Raw genomic sequence first — 25,057 nt, forward strand, 5'->3', positions numbered from 1 at the left:
ATTTTCCCCTTTCCTAGATTTCTGGGCTTTACAAAACAACAAAGGAGCCTTGCATATTAAAGTTAACAACATCTTTTCCCCTCCACAAGAACCTTGTCAGCTTGCATTTTTCCTGTTTCTTCAAAAGGGATACCCCAGGACAGAACTAGGTATATACTTCTATGACCCTCGGGAATGGCACAGCTGTCTGTTATTCTGGAAGATGTGAGCTATATAGATTAAAATATTTCACCTTTTTTGGGTGCTCCGTGTGAAATAAGAATGCTAGCAATCTTGGAATGAACATCCTTGGCCAATCTTGAGTTCTCAGGTCTGGGTTCCTGTCAAATGGCCAGTCTAGCCATTCTCAGGAACCAGGCTTGACTTAAATTGCAATTTAAGTCTTGTGTGTTAATTTTTTTAAAAAAAGGATACCATTGGCACAGAGGAATTTTAATAATTTTCATATAAGATCTTCCTAAATTAACTAAAGTGGTCATTTGACTAGATAGGTGGGATATAAATACAATAAATAAATAAATAAAACTTGCATAATCCCTTTGGGTCCCAGAAGTAAATAATTTATAATATATTATTGACTGTCAAGTAAGGGTAAAGGATGTCTTCTTCAAAAAGCTCTCTCTTGGTTCCTCAGGAGCAGTAAAAAAGTATGAAAAGGAATTGGAGGAATCTCAGGTTGCACTCAAAAGGGAGTCTTCTGATATTTGCTCAACAGCTTTCTGGGGCTAGTACACCTTAAACTAATGTGTGACTCAGGAAAGATTTGCATCCTTTGGCAACAATTATAATGACAATAAAAAAAGACAATTGCATGATATCCGAAGCATTATTCTGCTATTTCCTGAACAGTGGCATACAGGTATCACATTGAAATTCTCAGCTCTGTTTACTTTCTAATCTGCACAAACATTGTACCTATTCTGACCACTCCTTCAGTTCATTTTCAATCTCCACCCCCATGATGACCTGAACTGCATAGTGGGCATTATATAAAGCCAAGATTTCGAAGGGCTTCTGTCCTACTTTCTTAGCCACCATGGGGCTAAGGGTGACCATCCTTTTGACACTATGGTTGGCTGTGGGCTATGCAGGTGAAATTAAAAAAGGTAAGTCTTCTAAAGAAGATGCTTTGCACTGGGGAAGCCTGGAGAACATCCATGGGTTTTGGTAACGCACAACAAGCCTATGTTTTGGATTGCTCGTCTAACTAAAAATGCTTTAAGGAATATGAAAGGCATGATCTCTAGTGAGAACTGAATGCTCCTTCTCTTTGCTTATACTAGAAGCTATTTTGGGTGATCTACAGTAATATGGTAGCAGGGTTAATGCATGGAGAATCTTATATCAGTGTCTTTGAAACAGATTGAGAAATAGGTTGTATCAGAATACATGGACAACTCTTTCAGAACTATTCAGCTGCTTCTGAATCCCACCTTCAAATGCCATGAGGCCTCAAATGGGGCAGAACTGCCTTTCTGTGAAAAGGACAGCCAAGTGGCATTATCATTTATGAGCATCCTCTTGACTTTGTGTCATCAAGAGGAAACTTTGATTTTTTAAAAATATAAATATGTAGAAAATTCTATAGAGGTTGGAGTAACTGGACTCAAAAGCCTCCAGCAATTTTTTTCATGCCCTGTATCAGTCTGAGACATAAATAGATACTTAGCCATTGTAACTGCATGATGAACTAACAGGCAATGCTCCTTGTGCCCCAAGGTCCCTGCGCTGCATGGCTTTATGCCACATCTTGTTATACCAGCAATGTTGACTGAGAACTTTAGTGTGTCCTTTTCATAGTGCAAATGCACACATTATATGAGATGTTGCAATCTCTCATTGTGAAGGTGAGATGCCAAAATTTTAAGAGGACATTTGATACCAGTGACCTCTTCCCCTTCAGAGGCCCTTGGAATTTTATAGCTTATTTTAACTGAATGGCATAAGTCAATTCTGCTCCACAATCACACTTAAATTGCACTTAAGAGTTACTTTATCCTCATTCTTCATCTCTACAGGAAGAGATCCTAGCCATGGCCAGTATGTCTGCAGTACCTGGGGGAACAACCATTTCAAAACCTTTGATGGTGATTTCTACCAGTTTCCTGGTGTCTGTGATTACAACTTTGTGTCTGACTGCCGAGATACATACAAGGAATTCTCCATTCACATCCAGCGTGAACTGAACAGCCAAGGGCACCCTGACATCCAATTTGTTCTTGTCACAATTAAGGATGTTTCAATCCAACTCAGTCACTCTGTGGTTGTGGTGAACGGGCAAATGTGAGTTCTTCTGATATTATACACCAAACGTATAGTTTTCTAGCCAGGAACCTTTCACACAAAACTCATAGGACTAGTTATGCTGCTGATATATAGTTCTCAGTATAGGGGCAATATGCCTGTGAAGAGGTCAATTGGAAGGGTGTTACTCTGTCCACATCCTTCTTGGAGTTATCACAGTTGATTGTTGTAACAATAGATTGCAGGACTACAGAGACCTCTGCTCTGATCTAGCATGGCTTGGCTTGTATTCTTAATATGAGCACAAATTTCCACTTGTCAAATTGGATTGGGTAGAAACTCAAGTCATGCTCTCAAAAGTAGTTTAACCACCTTGGCCTTAAGCAAAGGAAGGTTGAACACAAAATTTTAGTTCTGGTGAAAGATCTGAAGAATCTCCAGAGGAGTCAAAAGGCATTTTAACCAGGCCAGTGGCAACTCTAAAGGTATCTTCTTCCTTCCCACACACAGTCAATAATTCTCAGCTATAGCAAAATATGATGTAAACCTGAGCATTCCAGCTCAAGCAAACCCATCTGAGGAATTTTGGAAACTGAAACTGTCTTCTGGAAAAACAATAAAATCTGGTTATAATTTTGAATAATTTCCTCTTAGTGCCCTATATTACAGTCCCATCTTGCATTGTAGAAGAAAGGTGCACCAACTGCATCTGATGGATGCAGAACTATCAAGATGTCTTAGCCATATCCTTGGGCCTGTCTGTCTTGACTTTTTCCTATTTCATTATACATCCTGAGCATGCCCAAGTCTGTTAAGGGATTCTCTCTTACACCTGGATGGACACTAGAACAGACTTATTCTTGCTGATGCTTACTATGAAGCAGGAAAATGACATATTAGCAGCTCTACAGTTGTTTAAGCCTTGGGAAAATGAATGGGTGGTCTGGTTTTCCTAGTTTCTTTTAAGTTCTGGTTTTCCCAGACCTTGGGAAACTAGTTTAAAAGGAATGTAACTGCAGTTACATCCAAATAAAAAAGTAATGTGTTACAAAAAGAATTACAGTTACAATTTTTGAAAAAGCATTGATTTAGTTTCTTCATTTGTCAAAGAAATCAACAGAGTCTCTTAGTTACTTTTAAAATGTAACTAAATGTCTCAGATGGTACAAAACTAACTTGTGGTACAGATCAAGGTAGTAAGGCTACACCCCATAAGTTTAGAACTAAGCAAAATATGTACATTTAAACTGCAAGAGGTGTGAAGTTATTCCTTCTTATATTACCATTGTAATGGTTATGTCTTGGTTATGGAAATAGTAATTAATTGCAAGCAACTAGTTACTTCTAAGCCTTTTGTTTCTCCCAGTTCTGGGTAACTGAAAGGAATTCTGGGCATTATACCCCTTTTCTTCTTCAAGTAATAATTTACATTGTGAAGGACATTATAACAATTTAAATCCGTGCCAAATATTGTATACTTGGTTTAAGACAGCATAATTCCTTCCCATGTTGAATGTTTTTTCCCTTTTTTTCCTGTAATGTGACCTGTTCTACTGCTCTTAGATTCACTAAGGTTTTCTTCTGCAGCTAAGCCTCTAAAATGAGCAAAATGACCTACGTGACAACATTTAAAGGACATATCCTGCTTTCTTGTCATTTAAGGGATTTTTTAAAAATAATAATAAATAAAAATAGTCTTAGAACTGCACAGCTGGAAGTTGGATCATAGGGTCCAATCGCTGTCAAGGAGGCAGAGTAGGGATTCAACCTCTTGGCTCTACAGCCAATCACTGAGTTATCCAGCTGTACTACATATGGAAAATTTAAGGCAAAAACATCTGGGGAAAAGAGTATTTCTTAAAAGAAAAGTGAAATGTGACCATTTATTTTCTTAAGTTTCCAGTTTGAATGTGGAAATTAAGAAGAAATGGGTAAACTATAATAGAATACAAATAACATTTCCCCTGCTTTTTTCCCCACCTATTCTTATTAAATATAGCTAGCATGTTGTTCCATATAAATAAAGTTTTCTCTTCTGTACTTGAGCAAATTGTCTGTTGTTTTACATGAGGGCCGGAAAACAGATAGAAATAGAATGTGAATTCTACATATACAGTGTTTTTTTAAAAAAAAACTTTCTGTTTAATGATACAGATCTTGCATTCAATGTAATTTGCTGCCAACTTTGTGTTATTTCTTTTTCTACAGTGCAAAAACGCCTTACCATCATTCTGGTCTTCTGATTGAGAAGAATGACATGACTATCAAAGTCTATGCCAGAGTGGGTATGACCGTCATATGGAACAAAGAGGAAGCCTTGATGGTAGGTGTCACATCTGACTGTTGTTTTAAATAGGCTCAGTGTCTCAGATCCAAAACCTGTAAGAGATTGCTTCCTTAAATTCATGGCTACTACCTAAGAGCATCTAACAACACCTTCCTGAACATAGTTTGGGAAAGTTATTTTTCAGAGAGTAACTCTCTCAAGTCGTCTAGATGGCACAGTCAGTGAGGTTCTGGGGAAATCTTCTAAGTTTTGCCCTTGTGCCAGCTGATGTCAAGGCAAAGTAGACAAGCATTCTCAGTGATTGCTCCTCAACCATAGAATACTAACAATACCATTTGGATATTATACTGGAGCCCACCCATACCTGGTGCTTTCTGCATGGCTGTGAATCCTTGGAGTGGTGGGGATTCTAGTCTAATATATCTAAGTGCAATCCCAAAAGCTGAATCCACCTTATGTCCAAATGAGCTCAAAATCTTGTTCTCACTCTGGCTTTTGATGGCTCAGAACATGGTACCGAAGAAGTGGGAATATTGGTAATAATACTTCTTGTTAGAATTTGGATGTTGCTCTATACTATATTTCAGAAATGCTTTGTGTCAGGAAATCAGCATCTGCCATGTTGAAAATTCATAACTTATTCCAGAAAAAGCTTTTCTCTTTCCTTTATTTCAAATCCATTATGTGTTTTATCTAAACAATTGCTCTGCTTGTCATAGGATACAAGGATACTTACTGAATTAACATTTATCATTTATTTAGATGAGACACCTTGTTGAGTAATTTTCATCCTTTGCGAAATTGTTTGCTTCTAGCCAAGGTTTTTTTTAAAACCCTTGTCACCAGTTCCCTGTGAGTAGATTTCCACAAAGAATCTCCAGTGTCTTTTCTGCTTTGGAAGCAAAATCCATAGGCAACAAGCACAGAAGGATTGGCTGATGGATTTAAAAGTTGCAAACATACCATCCAGAGCTTCAAATTCTTTTTAAAAATTAGCATCCCCCCCAGTTTTGGATAACAGTGCAATTGTGTCACATATGCAGTGTTCAGGAAGTGGCCATTTTACACAAAACATCATTCTGTTTAGAGTTCTAGAAAATTCCATACTATCTTCACTGGTTGAGAGATGAATGGTACACTTCCTCATTGTTGTGGCAATTGTAATCTCAGAGAGGAGTAATCCAAAAAGGTAACTTCTCTGGATATAGACTTCCTTTACCAGGATTAGGGATGTAAATCCTCCCTTGCCTTCTGCTTGCCAACAGGGATGAGGCAAATTGAGATATATATGTGCCTACTCCTGACACAAGAAGCCCACAGCCAGACCTTAGAAAAGTTACCTTTTTGGATGACCACACCTAGAAATGCCCAGCAAGTGTGTACTTTCCTGAGTGGGGGATTATTAATGCTCTTCTATAGTCTGCGTATGGCTCAATACTATTGCTTAGGCAGTGCATGAATAAGTTTATGCTGTCCCAAATCAAACTTATGTCCTGTCTAGCTGAAGGCTTTTGGATGGCAGATATGGAAAAGATCTTTGCTTGAGACAGTGCAGCACTACTTTTAGTTAGAGTAGCCAGCATAGGCTGGGTAGCCCCGAGATCTGACTCAGTATAAGGCAACTGTACATGCTCTGTTGTTGTAGTTGTTGACATATTCTCTGTCATTTTACTTTTACGATTTAGGTTGAACTTGACAGTAAGTTTCAAAACAACACATGTGGTCTGTGTGGAGATTACAATGGCCAGCAGATCTACAATGAATTTATCTCTGGTGGTGAGTAGAAAAACACAACAGAGACATAGAATCACAGAGTGGGAAGAGACCATTGGGGCCATTGAGTCCAATGCCCTGCCATGCAGAAACTCCATCAAAGCACTCCCAACAGATGGCCATCCGGCCTCTGCTTAAAAACCTCCAAAGAAGGAGACCCCACCACACTCTGAGGCGGCTTATTCCACTGCCAAACAGCTCTGACTGTCAGGAAAATTCTTCCTGATATTCAGGTGGAATCTCTTTTCCTGTAGTTTGAAACCAATGCTCCTTGCCCTAGTGTCTGGAGCCGTGGAAAACAAACCTGGCCTTCCTCAACATGACATCCCTTCAAATATTGAAGCATGGCTTTCATGTCCCCTCTTAACCTTTTTGTAAGGCTAAACATTCCCAGCTCCCTAAGCCACTCCTTGTAGGACATGGCTTCCAGACCTTAAACCATTTTAGTCGCCATCCTCTGGACACGTTCCAGGTTGTCAACATCCTTCTTGAATTGAGGTGCCTAGAACTAGACACAATACTCCAGGTGAAGCCTGACCAAAGCAGAAGAGAGTGGTACTATCACTTCCCTTGATCTAGACACTAAACTTCTATTGATGCAACCAAGAATCGCATTTACTTTCTTGGCAGCCGCATCACGCTGTTGACTCATGTTCAGTTTTTGGTCTAGTCTACCAAGACTCCTAGATCCCTTTCACAGGGGAAATATCTGTGCAGTTCATTTTTTCTGCCTAGGTGTAGGACCTTACATTTCTCCCTGTTGAAATTCATTTTGTTAGTTTTGGCCCAGGACTCTGATCTGTCAAGGTCATTTGGAATTTTAATGCTGCCTCTGGGGAATTAGCAACCTCTCCCAATTTGGTATCATCTGCAAATTTAATCAGCATTCTATTCCTTCATCCAAGTCATTGATAAAGATGTTGAACAGCACAGGTTCCAGAACAGAAACCTGAGGCAGCCCAGTAGTTACCTCTCTAGTTATCCCTTACAAAATACAGTATGACCACTTTAAATGTAGAAGTCACAGTCAAGCAGTACTTTATAATACTGTGCTGTTAGAAATCCACAGACAGATTAGAAATGCATGTCTCTAAGATTATAGTTGTTTTTTTAAGGGTGAAGTAAAATATAGCTTTTACTTCACATAAGGCACATGTGAAGTAAAAGCTATTTATTTATTTATTTATTTATTTATTTATTTTTTTATTTTATTTTATTTTATTTTATTTTATTTTATTTTATTTTATTTATATCCCGCCTATATTAAAGAAAACATTTTTGGTTCTGAATTGTGTCATCAATATCATTAAAGACTATGTTTTACTTTGTTCATTTAGTCAAGAAGGCTTAAGAGCAATCTATTTTCCCAGTTAACATATATATGTAAGAACGACTGCTGAAATTCATGTTACAAGTTGTGATAGCACACTGCTTCCAACGCATCAAAAACTAAGAGGACAGATTCATGAATTCTCCAGTGAACATTGATTGACAATGTGGGGGGGGGGGAATCAATCCACATTATACCTTGATAAATCTTTGCAGATATTAACAAAAAAATTGTACAATTTAAAACATTTCAAGGTCTAGATAGATACCTAGGTGAATAAATGTACTATGCAATGTTGAAATTTGCTTGAAATCTTTGCTAATGATTATGAGAGCAAAACTAGATGATATAAATTTTGGATAACAAGAATAATATAACATATATTCTATTGCATTATTGCTTTTTAGTGCTTCCTAAATTAGCTGTATAGTATTAAAAAACTGACTTGTGTAGCCCTGCCTACTCCTAATCAACCCCTCTTTTCAATCACCAAGATGCCTGAAGACTAAGGGAGAAAGGTGGACTGTTATAAATGAGGTGGTTTGTTTAATGTTTAGTGCATATAACAATGTGGTTCTCTCTTTCTTGCAGGATTTAAATACAACCCAATCACTTTTGGAAATCTACAGAAGGTTAATAATCCGCTAAAAGTATGTCAAGACCCTGATGAAACACAGACGGTGCAACTCTGTAACAAGCACGTAAGTCTCAAAAACTACATCAAACACCACATACTTGAAACAAGAAAGATCAGGGTGTCTTAGAGCAGTGGTCCCCAACCTTGGGCCTCCAGATGTTCTTGGACTTCAACTCCCAGAAATCCTGGCCAGCAGACGTGGTGGTGAAGGCTTCTGGGAGTTGTAGTACAAAAACATCTGGATGCCCAAGGTTGGGGACCACTGTGTTAGAGGAACAGTAAGGGAACAAGACAAGCAATCACTTGAGAATTCTGTTATGCTCCTAATTTTGTTCTTCAGTGTGCAATAAGAAATCAGAGAAAAGGAAAGCAATGAGACCTAAGGATCGATGATGATGATGATGATGATGATGATGATGATGATGATGATGATGATGATGATGATGATGATGATTATTATTATTATTTGATGCAGCAACACATCATCCCTGCTGTCAAGCAGGGTTTATATGAGCATTATCCATGCATCTAAATCAAGGGGTGAGCAATTTGCAGTCCCCTCTGAATTTGATGGGGTGCAAAAATCATGCATGATTCATTAGCATAATCTAAGTATCTTCTCTGATCTCAATTGATGTATCCTTGTGTAGATGATCTCCAAGACAAATAATGTCTTAGATTTTCTTCATACAAGTCATTGAACAGTATATAGCAGGGACAATCACGCTAGGCTCAGCAGTAGTATCCAACATGTGTGATACAGAGGTTACAAAACAATTAAAAGTATCTAGATAAATGTCCAGTGCTAAGAACTTTATATTAAGGAACTAATCCAATATGGACTTGGTCACCTTTATGTGACTGCTTTCCAGAAGAGATACCCATATAAGGGTCCCTACATTGGTTTGCAATAGAAACTATGCCACCATCTTCTTTGATGCTGTGGAGATATTCAAGACAGTTGTCTGGTTTGTGTGAGCTCACATGTGTCTTCTTCTCGACCAGCCAGCCAATTGAAAAAGGATTGGATGGCAGGGGTGGGACATCCAGATCAGACAGAAGGTAGCCAGCTCTCAAGGCAGTCCACTTGGGTACCTTAAAATGCTTCCCAGTGAAGCTAGGCTGCCTCGGAGCTCATTTGTCCTCCTTATGGTTTGTAGATTTAAGCAGTAGAGTATTGTTAAGGAATAAGTTGGGTTCAGTGGTGGGTCTTCTCATATTCTGTTCATTTGTTCTACCTTTCTCATTACTTTATGATCACCACCTGGTTTTTGTGTATTTTGTATTTTTTTCTGCCTTTTGCCACAGTCCTGGGTGTATAGTATTGGCATAGAACTGGATGCAAATTTGGGGGCGATTTGGCCTTGCATCCCTGTTTTTGGGGTTCCCTTAAGAAATCTTAGGGGCACTTTCTTTGACATACCCAGCTCAGGGATGGTTGCTCACCTCACACAAGAGCACATACAGTGGGCTGTGTGCCCAGTCTCTCTGTAGTGTACACTGCCAGAGGCTAGGGATAGTAGTTGACTGGGCAGCAAGCAGGTTGTCTGATGCTTATCCACAACTCCATGCTGTGACAGGATCTTTAAAGTTGTGACAAGTACTCATATTTTCTTCCACCCAATGATCAAAACTTGGTACAACATGTAGTTTTTGCACTCATTCCTGTAGCCTTGAAGCAGCCCCTCCCCTCCTCAAGGAAACACTGGTCAAAATCTTGTTGTAAAGTACACCATGCAAAAGGGCAATCACACAAGTGGAATTTTTTTTGTACCGTGTCATCTGTTAGTTGTGTATCCAGTTGCGTAAATGGCCTTATTATTGACTGTACAACCTAGATGACGAGGCATCTGATGCACAAATGGCAAGAGTCTTCCCACTGCTTGCATGATTGCAAGGCAATGAGATTCTGGCCATTGACTCATAATTTTCCAATTTATGACTGAATTGCTTACCTTGAATCCATGATTTTGGCATGCTACTTTAACCAACTGTACTTGATACTGTCACTTCAGAAGTGGGTTGTGTGTATGTGTGTGTGTGTGTTGTGGGGGACAATATAAGAGTTTCAAGGGACCAGTTTAACTCTACTTTCTTCTCATTCTAGCGTGATGAGTGTGAGCAGCTGCTGACAGCTCCAGCCTTTGCAGATTGTCAGTCCCGCTTGAATTTGGAACAGTACGTTCAAGCTTGCATGCAAGACAGGTGTGCTTGTCAGAATGGCGAAGACTCCTTCTGCCTCTGCAGCACTGTCTCAGAGTTCTCCCGACAATGCTCCCATGCTGGCGGAAAGCCTCAGAACTGGAGGACGCCTCAACTGTGCCGTAAGTAATGGAACTGGAGCTAACAACACATAATTTCTAATGTTTCACAGCAGAGGGAAGTCACGTCTCAGTGATTTAAGCTAATCATAAAGAAACATAAAGTAAAATTAAGTATTTTTTTAAAAAATAAGTAAATTAAAATCACAAAGTAAATTAAGTACATTCTACACTTCCTATGATCTTTTTCATTAAGAACATCTTCCAGACAGCATCAGAGGAAGTCTTGCAATATGATCTTTCTTTTGTGATAAGAGATGAGAATTAATTGTGATGGAAACAGATGTAATCATTGCATAATGCTTAAAAATTAAGGAGGACTGAAACCATAGAAATCATTCATTTCTAAGAATTTTAAACATTCATTATCCTGACTTTATAAAATTCTTAGAAATGAATGATGTCTATGGTGGCTATCATTTGGATTGCCTTTCTTTAAATTCTACCCTCATTAACGATTGCTCTGCCATGGTGCTGAGTCACCATGATGGGGAAGCTTTGCTCTCCTGCCCGGAGAGTGGCATCACAGTTGCATGACACCGCTTTCTGAAGGGAGGAGGGATGGAGCCTTTAAGAAGACTTGGTCCCTCCGGCTCAGCCTCTTTGCCATTTTTCAAGCAGAACCCCCCCACCCTAAAGTAAGAATGAGATTAGCTGGTTGCCTATTGGAGCCAGATGGAAATTTTTGGCCTGCATCCTAGATTGGCTATTGGATGTGGGTGCATTTTCACCCATCCCATTCTTACCTAATGGGTGAGGTTATAACATTTGAACTGTAATAGTTAAAGTCATTTTGGTCACAGCTGTGGGGAATGCAAAGACAAGAGTTGGGGTGAGTTCATGGTGAACACGTGGTGCAAGAATTATGCCATCTCTCTGCCAGGTGGAGCCAGTTGGGCATCAGATGAGAGGTGGCTTTCCATAGGGGGTCCTCCCAGCCAACAGCCCACTTGGGGTCACAAGACTCAGTGCGCTGAGAAGGTGGGGGTACAGCACAATTCAGAAATAGCTCACCTTGCTCTGTTGAATGGTCCGGAGGTATAGGCTACTCTGGATTGAGAAGTATATCGCACTATATTCAGGCCCCCTTGTAGTTGAGGGACTAGTTTAAATAGTTGTGGCACAGGTTTTAACCCAACAACCTATGTCTTGTCTCTTTAGTTCCGGCCTGTTGTATCTCTTACATTTATTCACTACAACATCTATTGCTTACAGAGTCTCTCTTTCCCAAACAGAAATGTACAGGCATGCATGCACACGTGCACACACATGAAATCTGACTCTTTTGAGCACCTTTCAAAACATTAATGAAATTACTTTAAAATAATTTTAATATTTATTAAATTATATCACTTTAAAAACTGGAATTCAATTTTAACATGTTTTTAATGACAGTCCGAACTGTTTTGTCTCTCAAGGTAAATAACGTTTTGAGTAATGTTTATCCAGGTTTCTCATTACTGTAATTCCATTCTCTCCCCCATCCCCTTTAATATTTGTCATGGGTTTTAATTCATATTTCTAACTGGTGCTTGTGTCTTCTCTTGTTCTAGCTAAGTCATGTCCTGGAAACATGGTCTACCTAGAAAGTGGGTCACCCTGTATGGATACCTGTTCCCACCTGGGGATCAGCAGGCTGTGCGAAGAACACTATATGGATGGCTGCTTTTGCCCTGAAGGTAATGGTTTGTCTTGTTCTTTATGAGCTATAACTATGGGTTTATATTGACAAAACCTAGGCTCACATCCCTGCTCCAATGATTAACCAAGGCCAAGTTGCTATTGCTGGAAAACATGCTTAGCAGTAAGTAAGACTTAATGAACTCAAGGAACTTAATTATAAGCAAGGATTGCTCATGCTCTGAGCAGGACTGGCACCTCAAATTGACATGAGTCATGAATTTCCCCTTCACTGACTGGCCCAAACCACAGGCTGCCAGTATTTCTGAGAAAAACAACTTTGGAAAGGATTGAAATAAATATCTCTGAGCTTCTTTGGAAATGCATGAGGTACACATGTCAACGAATACACTTGCCAGACACAGGCCTCATTTAGAAAATGTTTTGACCAAACATTTCTGTCACCTGCTAGTCGCCAGAGAAGTCAGGTCACCCCATCCTCTGTATTGTTGGGCTAATTGCCATTCTTATTTTGAAGTTGCCGGGCTTCCAAGAAATTACAGTAGGTTTTTGTGTTTCATGGTGATCAAAATCCCTCTTACTTCAGGGTGATTTCTTTCCTTGTAAATATGTTGAGATATGCAGACTAAGTTGTCATAAACAACTGTTGTTACTTTTTGCAGGCACGGTATATGATGACATCACTGAGAAAGGCTGTATACCCACAAGCCAATGTCACTGTAAGCTTCACGGGAAAATATATTCCCCTGGCCAAAACATCACCAACGAGTGTGAAAGCTGGTAAGAAATCCATTCTCTTGTGCTGGATCAGCCTCTTTGTAATAATAATCTTTAATATAGCACACTAGTTTAGAGTAGACAGTTTTCTAGATACAAAGAGTTTAAGAATCTTGAAGCACTGTTTGCAGTGCCAGAAGCCTTTTCCTTTTCAGAATAATTTGGTAAAAGACAACCATTAATTAATATTGGCATATTTCATAACAGAAAGAGAGGCAAACATTTCCTAGCATTACCACTCAGTTCAAAGCAAAGGTGGGCAGCATTGAAGAGTATGTGGAGTGGGTGCATTTACTGTCCCTCAGATTCCCTTCTGGCACCATCTGCTCCTTCCACCAAAAGCAGAAATGACTCTCTGGTTTCTGAGGTTAAAACAGTGTGGAAGGAAACACTGTCTGTCTTGGGGTGGCTCTAGGGGCCACAGAATGCTGTACATCATATTCTGAAATGTAAACAGTGTTCTGTCCTTCAATAAAGACAAAAATGCTGCTTTTTAGAAAGTGTCAGTGTTCCACATATCAGAATTAATGCAGGCCTTGAGCCTCTGGCAACCATCCACTAGGCAATGCTGTGCGCAGATGAAGAAGTAGCAAAGATCAGCCATGTCCTGGGGCTATGGTTAACTTTACACTTTAGTTTACACTTCTGGAAAGAAATCACATCCACGTTTATTTTAAGAAAAGAAGAAAGCCAGCATTTATCACTAAGATAGGAAAGATACTAAAAATTCCATTTTTCGTTCGCTAAAATGTTGATGCAAGGAGCCGTAGCAGCCCCCATCACTGCTTGAGATCAGGAATGAAAGATGAGAAGGCAGTAAGTGACATTAGAAACCCTAAGAATATCAGTGTAGATTGACAGAACATAAGCATAGATCAGAGTGAGTGAAGGACAGTTTAGGAAACATGACCAGGTCTTTTTCTATCTGCTTCTCCCCATGCAACAACACTCATCTCTTGCAGTGCCAGATGAAATACACCCAGTTACCTCTGATAATCCTAGTATTAAGAACTCGCAACAGAGGGTTCTTTCTTTACGTCCCTAAAAAGCAAATGGCCTCTAAACAAAATTTTACTCATAATCCCTCACAGTCCTTTGGCAGGAATGTTTGTGGTGAAGCTTCGCTGAAAGGTTGTTGGGGCTGATTTTTTTAAAAAATGTCACCTTTTCCCAGTGCTGTATAAATGACTTGGGGTTTAGACAGCAGCTTATTTGAAAGAAGAGGCATAATGAAATGGGTGAACTCTTAGATTCCTTTCCAAATGTCCTCTTGATGAAAATATTTTTGGTAAAGTTTTCAGCTGGAATGCTCCGAGCGCATCTTCTGATACCTTGTTTTGTTTGCATTCACAGCATCTGTGACTCTGGTAGGTGGGTATGCCAGGACATACCCTGTCCAAGTACATGTGCAGTGGAAGGAGGAGCACACATCTCTACTTTTGATGGAAAGAAATTCACATTTCATGGAAACTGCTACTATGTGTTCACCAAGGTATATGTATCAGACATTTCCACACTGATTAAAGAAGGCATGAAATTAAATGTTTAATTAATTTGTTTCCTTAAATTTCTTTAATTTGCTTGTGGGTTTCCCTTCTCTCTTGATGCAGCTGTCAGGTCAGAAAATATGGTACCTGAACAACTTCCTAAGAGCCCTTCATCTTCGTTGTTTCTAGGCTCCATAAGCATAAAATGAAATCCAAAGTACTGAAAACATGTGCCTTTTAAAGAAGTTACTGGCATATTTCCGTCCTATAGAAATCAGTCTTATAGCTATGAGAAACTGTAGGCATAAATATTTATGAATGTGTGGAAACTAAAGTTAAGTTGTAGGTAAACAAGTCAGATTTCAATCTGAAATACAGGAGCATAAAATGTACAATGAAAATATTAAAAAGAACATTTTAATTTACATTCTACCAGGGTAGGAATTTATAGCCTTGATAGGGATACCCCAAAAGCAGAGAACAGATCTCTAAAATAGATCATTAAAAAGTTAAAAGCCTTCTATAAGCCATGCTGCATCTTCTGTGCTAGCTCATTTTTGCATTGACTCTACAAAATGAAGCCATTGCCACAGTCCTGAGTCTCAGTCCAGTTGCTAGACTCCATAGGCAGCCTAGCATTCTCTCCATGTCTTTTCATAATCAAAATGGACCCTGCTGTGTCACATACCACTTTTCTTCTAGCGGTTCCACAGAAGCACAGGAGGCTGCTGTTGCTTTGGTGCAAGAAGAAGTCTCGGTCCCACAAAAAAATGGCTCTTCCCCATTTTGAGAAAGGAGTCTTATTAGACTAGCCTATGCACTTCAACAGAACACGTTAGGGAAAAAGAGATTGTTGGGAGGAAGTTACTTGGTTGATGGGAATTTTGGGTGAGATGCTGTTAAATATTTTCCCAGAGAAGCTCTAAGACTCATCCTGAAATAAGAAGGAAGGTGGCATAACCTTGCTGATGAACTTGACATACCTGGGAAGGGCACTTCCAGGCATTTTTTCTTTCATTGCCTTTTCCAATCTTTCTGTGGAAGGAATTGGTTCATGGCTGCAATGGCCAGCCATGCTAATCATATTTGTTCTTCTGTAATTGCAGAGCAATAAAAATGACTCACATGCCCTCTTGGGAGAACTGGGCCCATGCAGTTCTACAGAGAAGCAGACATGCCTGAAGACAGTAGTGTTGCTGACAGACAACAAGAAAAATGTAAGTTCAACATAGGTCATGAGGGGCATGGCTGGGAGTTTTATCTAGATTGTAGGACTTGATGCCAAACCAGGCTTCTTCTTTGTCTCTCAGAGGCAAATCCTGTTGGCAATATCCTACGGCTGACCCACCCAACAAATTGCTAACCTGGCATTTCTCTGCATTAATTTGGGCAACATCTTTCACTGCTTGCTGTCCCTTTGCTCCTTGTTTCCACCCTCAGAAAAGTAAAATGTACTATAGGCAAGACCCTTTATATATATATTCCAAGAAACTGGAGACTATCTGAACATTGATTCAAATGTTGGAGTTAGAATAAGAAGCGAAATCAAAACTGAACACCTTGTTTAACTTTTACTGTAAATAAATGTATTCTGCTTATCTAAAAAATCTTTTTATATGCTATTTCCCTTCACACCCATGGTGCCATTACATTTCAGGCTGTTCAGTTCACAATTTACATCCCCTTACATTCTTCAGCTTCTTAATAGTTAAAACTTTAGTTGACAATGCTCTTAGTGTATGTAATAAAGATTTTATAATGCATCATTGCTCAAGAAAGGCGCAGACCACAGGTGTGGATTTTTTTCATCATTTTATGCTGCATTCTATGACATGCATGACTCAGGTTATGGCTATGACTTTATTTCCACAATTCAGTTTTGATTTTAAGATTTTCCACATTCTTTTCATGCATTCCTTTTCTGTCAGATATTTAAATTCTGTGTGCAGGATGTTATCTGTTTCTAGTATTCCAAGGTATTTATCATTTTAATCACTTGATAGTGATTTTATAATATCGCCATTTTTTAATTCCATTCCATCTTGTTTTTGGATCTTGCTACAGTGTATAGACAGAGCTGCACATCTGTCAATTCCAAATTTCATTTGAATATCTTCACTAAATATTCGCACTGTGTTTAGCAGCAATTCTATCTCTGTGGAACTTTTTGCATATAGTTTTAGGTTGTTCTTGTCATCATTATTTTGCCAGTCATTCAAGATTTTTAATTTCTCTTTCAATAACATCCCAAGAAAAGCTATATATATGACAAGAGCAACCTAAAACTATATGCAAAAAGTTCCACAGAGATAGAATTGCTGCTAAACACAGTGTTATATATAATATTCAAGTGTACTGACTATTGCCTGATAATAAACTAAATTCCTTAGCAGTCATACAAATTGCAACATCTATAAACTGTAGCACATATGTTAGTTAAGTAGGCTAACACTCTTAACCTCCTCATACATCACTATGAACAGCCTGCCAAGCCAAGAAGGATCACTCTGTCCTACACAGTACTTTCCCATCAGGGATGTACACTGTTGTTCGGTGTGCCTGTGCATATGTCTGTACATGAGTTCCATTGCTCAAGTTTGTGGAGTGTTCCTTAACCAGCTAGCCAAATCCCTGAAGCCAGACCAAAGAACATTTTTTGTCATCTTTCTTGAATGAAATTGTTAATAACTTTTCCCCTTTGAGTACTATAATAATTACTGTATTACAAATGTTTATTTGACATAACATTCCCCTCTTTATAAAACTCTGAGATACTAACATATGTTCTCTTCTCACAGGTTGTGGTTTTCAGATCAGACGGCACTGTATTGCTGAATGAGATGGAGATCAACTTGCCCCATATAGCAGGTAAGAAAGGGCCCCCAACCCATGCATTGTCCGCATTCACACTTCTGACATTCTTTCATGCTATCCTCTTGTTTTCAAGCTAGTAGATCAAAGTAAAGCAGAAGGATAACTAACATTCGGGATAGTATTGAATAATTTAAATGAACATCATTTAATAGTGAGTGCTTCAATGCTGGAGGCATTCAAGAGAAAACTGGGCAATCATCTGTCAGATCTACTATGATTTGGATTCCTGTATTGAGCACGGGGCTGGACTCGATGGCCTCATAAGCCCCTTCCAACTGTATAATTCTATGGTATAGAATGTTAGAAAGGTGGTGAAAAAAATGTACTCATTCATTTGGCATAGGTCAGTCCAAATGAATAGGACAGCACTGCACTTAGTCTCTTCCCTGTCCCCTTCTTATCCTCTCCTTGCTGAGAAATTAATGTATGACTAGTGTCATACATTTTCTCCTCCTCCTCTCCTGAGTGAGAAATTATACCAGTACAATATCTTCCTGTTCCAGCTCTCCTAGCTGGTATTTGATTTGGGAATTTAGGACATAAATAAGGTGATTGTGTTTTATTTCCCAATTTAAGGACTAGATTGATTGAATTACACTCAATACAAGATGATGTGGCTTCCTCTTTGTTTTCTAGCCAGCTTCTCAGTTTTTCAACCATCTTCTGATGACCTTATTGTGCAAACATCCTTTGGCCTCAAGCTTCAAATCCAGTTGGATCCAGTGATGCAGTTGTTTGTCATGTCAGACCAATCCGCCAAAGGAGCTCTCCAAGGCAAGTTTGAACTGTTGTGTGCTGTGACCTAGCACTGCTGATGACACAATACCAATTGGTGGAATTGCAGTATTTTAGCAGAGTTAAAGTCAGTCCAGATGGTCCAGTAGAATAACACTCGTACAGACAGCTACTTCTCAACATGTATATTTACAAGTATGTACAGAGGTTCTCACAGTCCAATCTGACAGCATAACACTATAGCCCTCATCAGAAAGAGTTCCACATCTTCTCCACATGTCCCATTCATTTATATCTATGTACATTTACATATGGCCAATTGACATTACATCATCCAGACATTACTTTATGTTCCAAGAAACATCTTGTGTGAATCAGCACTTTGCCCACCTGTTTAACATGGTGGCTGATTACCACAGCCCTGGTTCTGTTTCAGCAGGGAAATTATCCTTGACAAACAATAATAAGAAATAAAGGATTTTTAGAAGAAGGAAAATATCTATGCATTTTCATATAATTTATTCCATTATTGCATTATTGGATAGATTAGAATAATGTAATGACTGTCCAGATGCCATTAATGTTTCTTTTTCTTTCTTAAACTGGAGCTCAGTAAGTTGTTCATCTTGGTAACTGACCAGTTCTGAAGTGACCCCCTAGTAGTTTTTCACCCCAGGGATAGCTCAGTTTTGGAAGTACTTTCACTGTTGTCTCAACATGTCAAAAGTAAATTAGCATTTTTCAAGCAGCAGCATCCCGAGAAAAGTTGTTTGTTAAATGTAGTTTTCACCTCCATGCTGACATTTCCTTTCTCCATGTGTGAACTAAACATTTGAATGAAAAAGGGCAAGTTCAGGAAACAGCACAGTTCCATATGACATGCAGACCCCTTGATTTATCTGAGACATAATTCCACCCCCACCCCCACCCTCAAAAAAGATATATACTACAGAAGAGCTTCTCCAAAGAAAATGAACAGATTCCGGCATCCCTTCAAAGCAATAGCACCTCTTGGCTGATCCTTCTACCCAGAGGCACCAACTTAGTAAAATGCATATTGACAGGAAAATACTATTGGATCTGCAGAGAGCTTGAGTGAGAAGACCTCTACCTGTTTTGCAGTGGCGTTTGCTTAGCATCCCCATATTGTAAGCAAAAAGAAAAAAGAAAGGTTGAAAATGGAAAAAATAAAATAAAACTTTGTTGCTTTATGGACAGGTCTTTGTGGAAATTTCAATGGAATAGAAGCTGATGATTTCAAAACATCTGGTGGATTGGTTGAAGCAACAGGGACTTCCTTCGCTAACACCTGGAAAGCACAAGCCAGCTGCACAGACATAGTGTCTTCATGGGAAAATCCTTGCTCTCTTAGCCTTGAAAATGGTAAGCACACGAGTCTTTCATAAAGACATGTCACAAGTCAAAAGGATTCAGACCACCTTCAAGTCAAAAACCAAATTTGAAGAAGCCACAGTCAACTAAGACTCTATCAATGCATACATCTTTGCTAGCTCTGAGGATCTGAATATGTTGTTAACCTGTTATTTCCTGTTATTGCTTTTGTTTTAAAAAACTAGAAGCATCTCTAAACAAATAAGAGTTTAGAGAAAGAAGATATTTCTGTTTTATCTAATGCAAGATAGATTCCTGTTCTAAAATGAGCAAACTATTGTTATTAAATGGTGTTGTTCTTGAATGGTGACAGTATCCCATGAGGTTAATAGCTATTAATGAAATATAGAGGGAAGTTGTGTACATTTCAACTCTTGAGCTAGTTCTACAACTCATAAAATATTAGTTTTGTGCCATTCAAATGGATTGCCATTGTTATCGAAAGAATTTGAATGCTGAGTATATGGCAGTGGTGCATGATGCATACCTGAGCTTAATTTCCCTCCTTTTTTCTAGAAAATTATGCCGAACATTGGTGCTCTTTATTGAAAAGCACAGAAAGTGTTTTCGCGAAATGCCACTCAGTCATTGACCCAACAGATTATTACAAGGTATGAGTCTTTCATTAAATCTTTTTAAATTATCAGATTATATAAATAAAATTTGCAATGTGGCATGGGGTGTATTCAGTCCAAAATATAAATATAAATATAAATATAAAGTCTCCTTGAGTCATACATAAATTAGAATGCTGACCAAAAGAATTACTGGTGGCAAAATAAAACATAATATATTATTAGGGCCCAAGAAGCTCAGCTATGATATACTATCTCCACATCACAGAGAGTTGCTTCATTGTTGTAGAACAGCCCATGTGTGGATTATTATTATTTTACTTGATCAAATAGTGACAGAAGAGGACTTCAGTATGTTTGGGGGTGGAGTGAGTCCATCAGGAAAAAAACCTTACATTTTAAAAATCAAATAAAGAAGAACAATTAAAAGGTTCCTATATGCCACTGCTAATATAATGGATAGCGCTCAGTGTATATTTGTATCACCATCATAGTTGTGGAACAGGCCACTGAGTGTGTCTCAGCATTGCGACTTAGGGTTGCCAGACCTTCATTCAACTATAAAAGGCAGTATCATTGGTTCCTTTTTTTTTCCCAGCGCTGCAAGTATGACACCTGCAACTGTAATTCCAATGAACAATGCTTGTGTGCTGCCCTGTCATCGTATGCGAGAGCCTGTGCCTTGAAACGGGTCATGCTGTGGGGTTGGAAAGATAACATCTGCAGTATGTGTCTACACCTTCATCCCTGCTTTGAACAAAACTGACAAATCCTTCTCCGTTGTATCGTTAATGTTTGTAGACAAGGACAGGATTGGCAGTAGGAAAGATGAGATACCTAACTGATCAAAATGGATTCTGGGACATACAGTATGCTTGGATGAATTAAACATGCGTGGGGCGGGGGAAGAGAAAATAAAAAAGAGAAATCAACCAAGATATGAAGTTTTCATTGACATGGGGTGAAACAGCAACAAGAGTAATGACTTCAGAAGAATAGGATAACAGTGTTTTGTTAATGGAGTACCTATACTATAACTCCAGAAAGCCATGCTAAAGAATATTGTTACTCCTTTTTTGTCACTGCAGATTGCTTCAATTGTTTCATAATGTAAATATGATGCATTCACTTTGCATAGGTGGCTCATGCCTGTGGCAAGCCCTTTTCCTATTTCCTTTATAAAAAATAGCCTTAGAAATACTTTTATTGACACCCCAAGCATGTGGCTATTTCTTCATAGAGAAGCCTCAGGAACAGAACTTAGATGGCATGAACTGAATGGACTTTGAACGTTGCAAACAGCTGAGCTCTCTCATGCGTTTTTCCTTCTTGGATTTTAATGGGTTATTTTCTCCCCCTTTCTGCAGCCTCTTCCTGCCCTACAACCCAAGTCTTCCGTTACAATCTTACGTCATGCCAGCAAACCTGCCGCTCTCTTACTGATGGGGATAAGCATTGCTTGGAAGGCTTTACCTCAGTAGATGGCTGTGGTTGCCCCGATAATACCTACCTGAATGAAAAAGGTGCCTGTGTGCCAGCTTCTAAGTGCCCGTGCCATTACAAAGGCTCCTATGTGCAGGCTGGAGACATCATCATGAAACAGGATGAGCGCTGGTATGTTAAGGTTATGGTTTATTGGCTTTCTCCTTCGGTGGGAAGATGAAGATTCAGGGCAAGGGACAGTCCATGTTGGGGCTGCACTGCAATTTTTTGCAGCTTCAGGAGGATGGCAGGTCTTGTGTAGAACAGGATCAGGTACAAACCATGTATGGACGTTGTCTTCTTCTGCCACCACAAGGTAAATAATTCAGGACGTCAGAGTATTTGGCATAGACCAGTTGGAATTCTCTTTCCTAACCAACATGAGAAACATTGAACAGATAAGATGATGTCTTTTTGGTGTTATTAGAGGCTAAAATGTGTTAGCAACCCATGTTTTTTCATGATGCCTAATCATAGTTGTAAGCAACAAAAAAATTGGACACCCAGGGTAAGCAGCATGAAGAGCGCCCTCCAGCTGGCAGCTGCTGCAGCCACCTGTTGTGGCTTCCTTGGCAAATTATTTTTACTTTGCCCTTCTTTTTAAAAAAAGGACCCAAGGCAGCTTATATCGCTAAGAGACACTATTTAAAGCTAACAACCAGAAGTATGAAAATACTAAAAAGAATCAAACAAATGCTACACTAAAAAAATGGTAAACAAAAGCAACACCAAAAACCACCTTCAAAGCAGTAAGGTACAAACAATTCATTTAAAAGTCCCACTCAGGCAGTCAGTTACAGAGAGAAAGCTTTCCTAAAGAGAAAGGTTTTTTGTCTGTTTATGAAAGGATAGCAAAGATGGAGCTAGTCTGGCCTGCTGTGGAAGGGGATTCTAAAGTCTGGGAGCAACAGAGAAGGCCCTCTCCTGTGTCCTCACCAAATGCACCAGTGAAGGTGGTGGGACCAAGAGAAAGGCCTCTCCCAAAGATCCTAACTTCTGAAAAGGCTCATAAAGGGCATCCAGGCTCAGACGCAAATCCAGGAACATCCTCAAGCTGCACACCTGTTTTCAGAGGGAGTGTAACCCCATCAAGTACAGGCTGCATCCCTGTTCTCTGAGCTGTCTTTTGACTGACCAGGAGCACCTCTGTCTTGTCTGGATTTAGTTTCAGTTTATCCACCCTCATCCAGTCCGTTACTGATACCAGACACTGATCTTGAGCTGGACGGCTTCCTCAGATTTAGACAGAAAGGAGAGATAGCATTTGGGTGTCATTTGTGTACTGGTGACACTGAATCCCAAAACCCCGGACAACCTCTTCCAGTGGTTTCATGTAGATGTTATAGAGAAGCTGACTTTCAGTCATTAGATAAGTTGCTTTTATTTCATGCATTGAAATACAACATCTGTTAGAAACTGTTGGCAAAACAATACCCTTGTTTTTTACATGTTCTTTTGTAGTGGATCTTTATTTTCTATTATTTAGTTTTTATTAATTCTATAGAATAGAGTTCACTTGCAAAAGCCAACTGTCCATTTTACTCTGTTCTTCTCCAGTATTTGCAAAAACGGAAAATTCCTGTGTATACCAGTGGGGACATCAGATCACGGTAGGTGAAAAGTTACCTTTTCCTGCTTGAATCATTCTGCATATGATTTTGTTGCTGCTTTTAGGAAAGAAGTCCTTGCCACATGGCCTTATGCTAAAGTTTAATTCCTCTCAGAAATATATTAGGGCTTTACCCTTAAGGTACTATTTAAACATGTTTTTCCTGTGCATCTCAAACACATTTCCTTTAGACATTAGATACTGCTCAATGATCCATCAGAGAAAACTGTCAATTATTTTCCTATATTCCTTAACCACATTCTATTACATGATTAAAATGGAGACCTATTTTTTTCTATTAACAGTACAATCCTGTAAATGTGTATTTAGAAGTAAGTCCAAATGACTTCAAATATATGTAACTCAAGTGCATATAGGACTGAAATATTGTTTTAGATTCTGTTGTAGGGGTGGTAGTATTCCTTTACTAGGTAGCTGAATGCATCATACATAGTATGGTATCCTCATTTCATTTGAATGTTTATTAAAGGAGATATAGCCTTCTTAAAACAATATAAAAGTTTTTCTGAAGGATGTATTCTATGTGTAAGCATTTCTGCTTCTGTTTAACAAATATCACAAGGTTTTTAAGTGCTGTTATTTAACTACTTGAATCACTAGATTGTTTTCTCTAGTGCTTTCATTTCTGTCCTCCTGTCTATGAAAATACAACCTAATATTCTTTATTTATTTTACAGAATGTTCAGCTGAAATGACATATTTTGACTGCAACAACATTAGCTCATCTTCTCAAACACCAATACAAGTTACCTGTCAAACCCTGGGTACTGAACATGTAGGTTTTCCACTTTCTTTAATTTGAAATGTTAACTTGTTTTTCTAATTAGTCTTTCTTAATATCTCTCCTTCCTCTGTGAAATGAAACTTAAAGTACAAATTATTGAGTACTATTCAATACAGCATAATGATGTTTCCTTTTAAAAGGCTTGTTAAAATGCAAAAGAGAAATACTAGTAATAAGGATGATAAGGAAAGTGATAATGATAGGTGATAGGGGCTGAAACTGGTTTTGAAATCCTGAATCAAAGAAAGTTTGCATTTAGTTTTAAGACCATATTAAATTTGATTTTGATTAGAAATTGGATTTTATGTTAGCTTCAGATTTGAATTTTTTAAAGCCTGAAACACTTTCTATCCCGTATCTGGAGGGAAAAGGTAGATTTATGCCAATTTCTTAAAAATAAATGGAACAAAATTCTCCTCTATTTCTGGAGAATTAAAGATAGATTTTCAGAGTTTAGCTCTCAGTACTGGGACATGGTGGCGCTGCGGGTTAAACTGCAAAGCCTCTGTGCTGCAAAGTCGGAAGACCAAGCAGTCGTAAGATTGAATCCATGCAATGGAGTGAGCTCCTATCGCTTGTCCCAGCTCCTGCCAACCTAGCAGTTTGAAAGCATGTAAAAAATATGAGTAAATAAATAGGTACCACCATGGTGGGAAGGTAATGGCATTCCATGTCTAGTGGCGCTGGCCATGTGACCATGGAAACCCTCCAGACAAACGCTGGCTTGGAAACAGGGATGAGCACCGCCCCCTAGAGTTGGACATGACTGGACTAAATGTAAAGGGGAACCTTTCCCTTTCCCTTTACCGGGGCTAGGTGGATGCATCTGTCATTCCCCCCCCCACACACACACATTTCATTTTTTTTAAAAAAAAAATCAAATTATTTCTTACCCAGATATAAGAGATCTCTGAATTTGAGTGGATATTTATAAAAAGATGTACCAAAATCTTAGCTTCCAATTTTTTCATCTTAATAGATAAGACACAAATTTCTTTTCAGACTAGTGTTGAATTGAAATCTTTTGCCCAGCATTCTTTGTAAATCTTGCAGGGTGGAAATAGTATACTGACTGAAGACTGGTTTCT

The 25,057-nt window shown here is 38.8% G+C and overlaps 1 protein-coding gene across 1 annotated transcript in view; it reads left to right on the forward strand.

Moving 5' to 3' along the window:
* Positions 1–1,034: 1,034 nt before the first annotated feature.
* Positions 1,035–25,057, forward strand: part of MUC2 (mucin 2, oligomeric mucus/gel-forming) — a 77,912-nt gene continuing 53,889 nt past the window's right edge. Inside the window, exons 1-18 of the mRNA XM_078387273.1 lie at positions 1,035–1,106; positions 2,019–2,283; positions 4,453–4,567; positions 6,217–6,307; positions 8,226–8,335; positions 10,379–10,595; positions 12,146–12,271; positions 12,896–13,013; positions 14,364–14,502; positions 15,604–15,714; positions 17,296–17,365; positions 18,008–18,145; positions 19,325–19,489; positions 20,015–20,109; positions 20,672–20,798; positions 21,441–21,724; positions 23,060–23,165; positions 23,863–23,960. Of these exons, the coding sequence (XP_078243399.1) occupies positions 1,037–1,106; positions 2,019–2,283; positions 4,453–4,567; positions 6,217–6,307; positions 8,226–8,335; positions 10,379–10,595; positions 12,146–12,271; positions 12,896–13,013; positions 14,364–14,502; positions 15,604–15,714; positions 17,296–17,365; positions 18,008–18,145; positions 19,325–19,489; positions 20,015–20,109; positions 20,672–20,798; positions 21,441–21,724; positions 23,060–23,165; positions 23,863–23,960 (2,445 nt within the window). The 5' untranslated portion in view covers positions 1,035–1,036. The remainder of the gene's footprint in view (positions 1,107–2,018; positions 2,284–4,452; positions 4,568–6,216; positions 6,308–8,225; positions 8,336–10,378; positions 10,596–12,145; positions 12,272–12,895; positions 13,014–14,363; positions 14,503–15,603; positions 15,715–17,295; positions 17,366–18,007; positions 18,146–19,324; positions 19,490–20,014; positions 20,110–20,671; positions 20,799–21,440; positions 21,725–23,059; positions 23,166–23,862; positions 23,961–25,057) is intronic.

The sequence above is a fragment of the Pogona vitticeps genome, chromosome 1, assembly GCF_051106095.1.
Source record: "Pogona vitticeps strain Pit_001003342236 chromosome 1, PviZW2.1, whole genome shotgun sequence".
In the NCBI taxonomy this organism is placed as follows: Eukaryota; Metazoa; Chordata; class Lepidosauria; order Squamata; family Agamidae; genus Pogona; species Pogona vitticeps.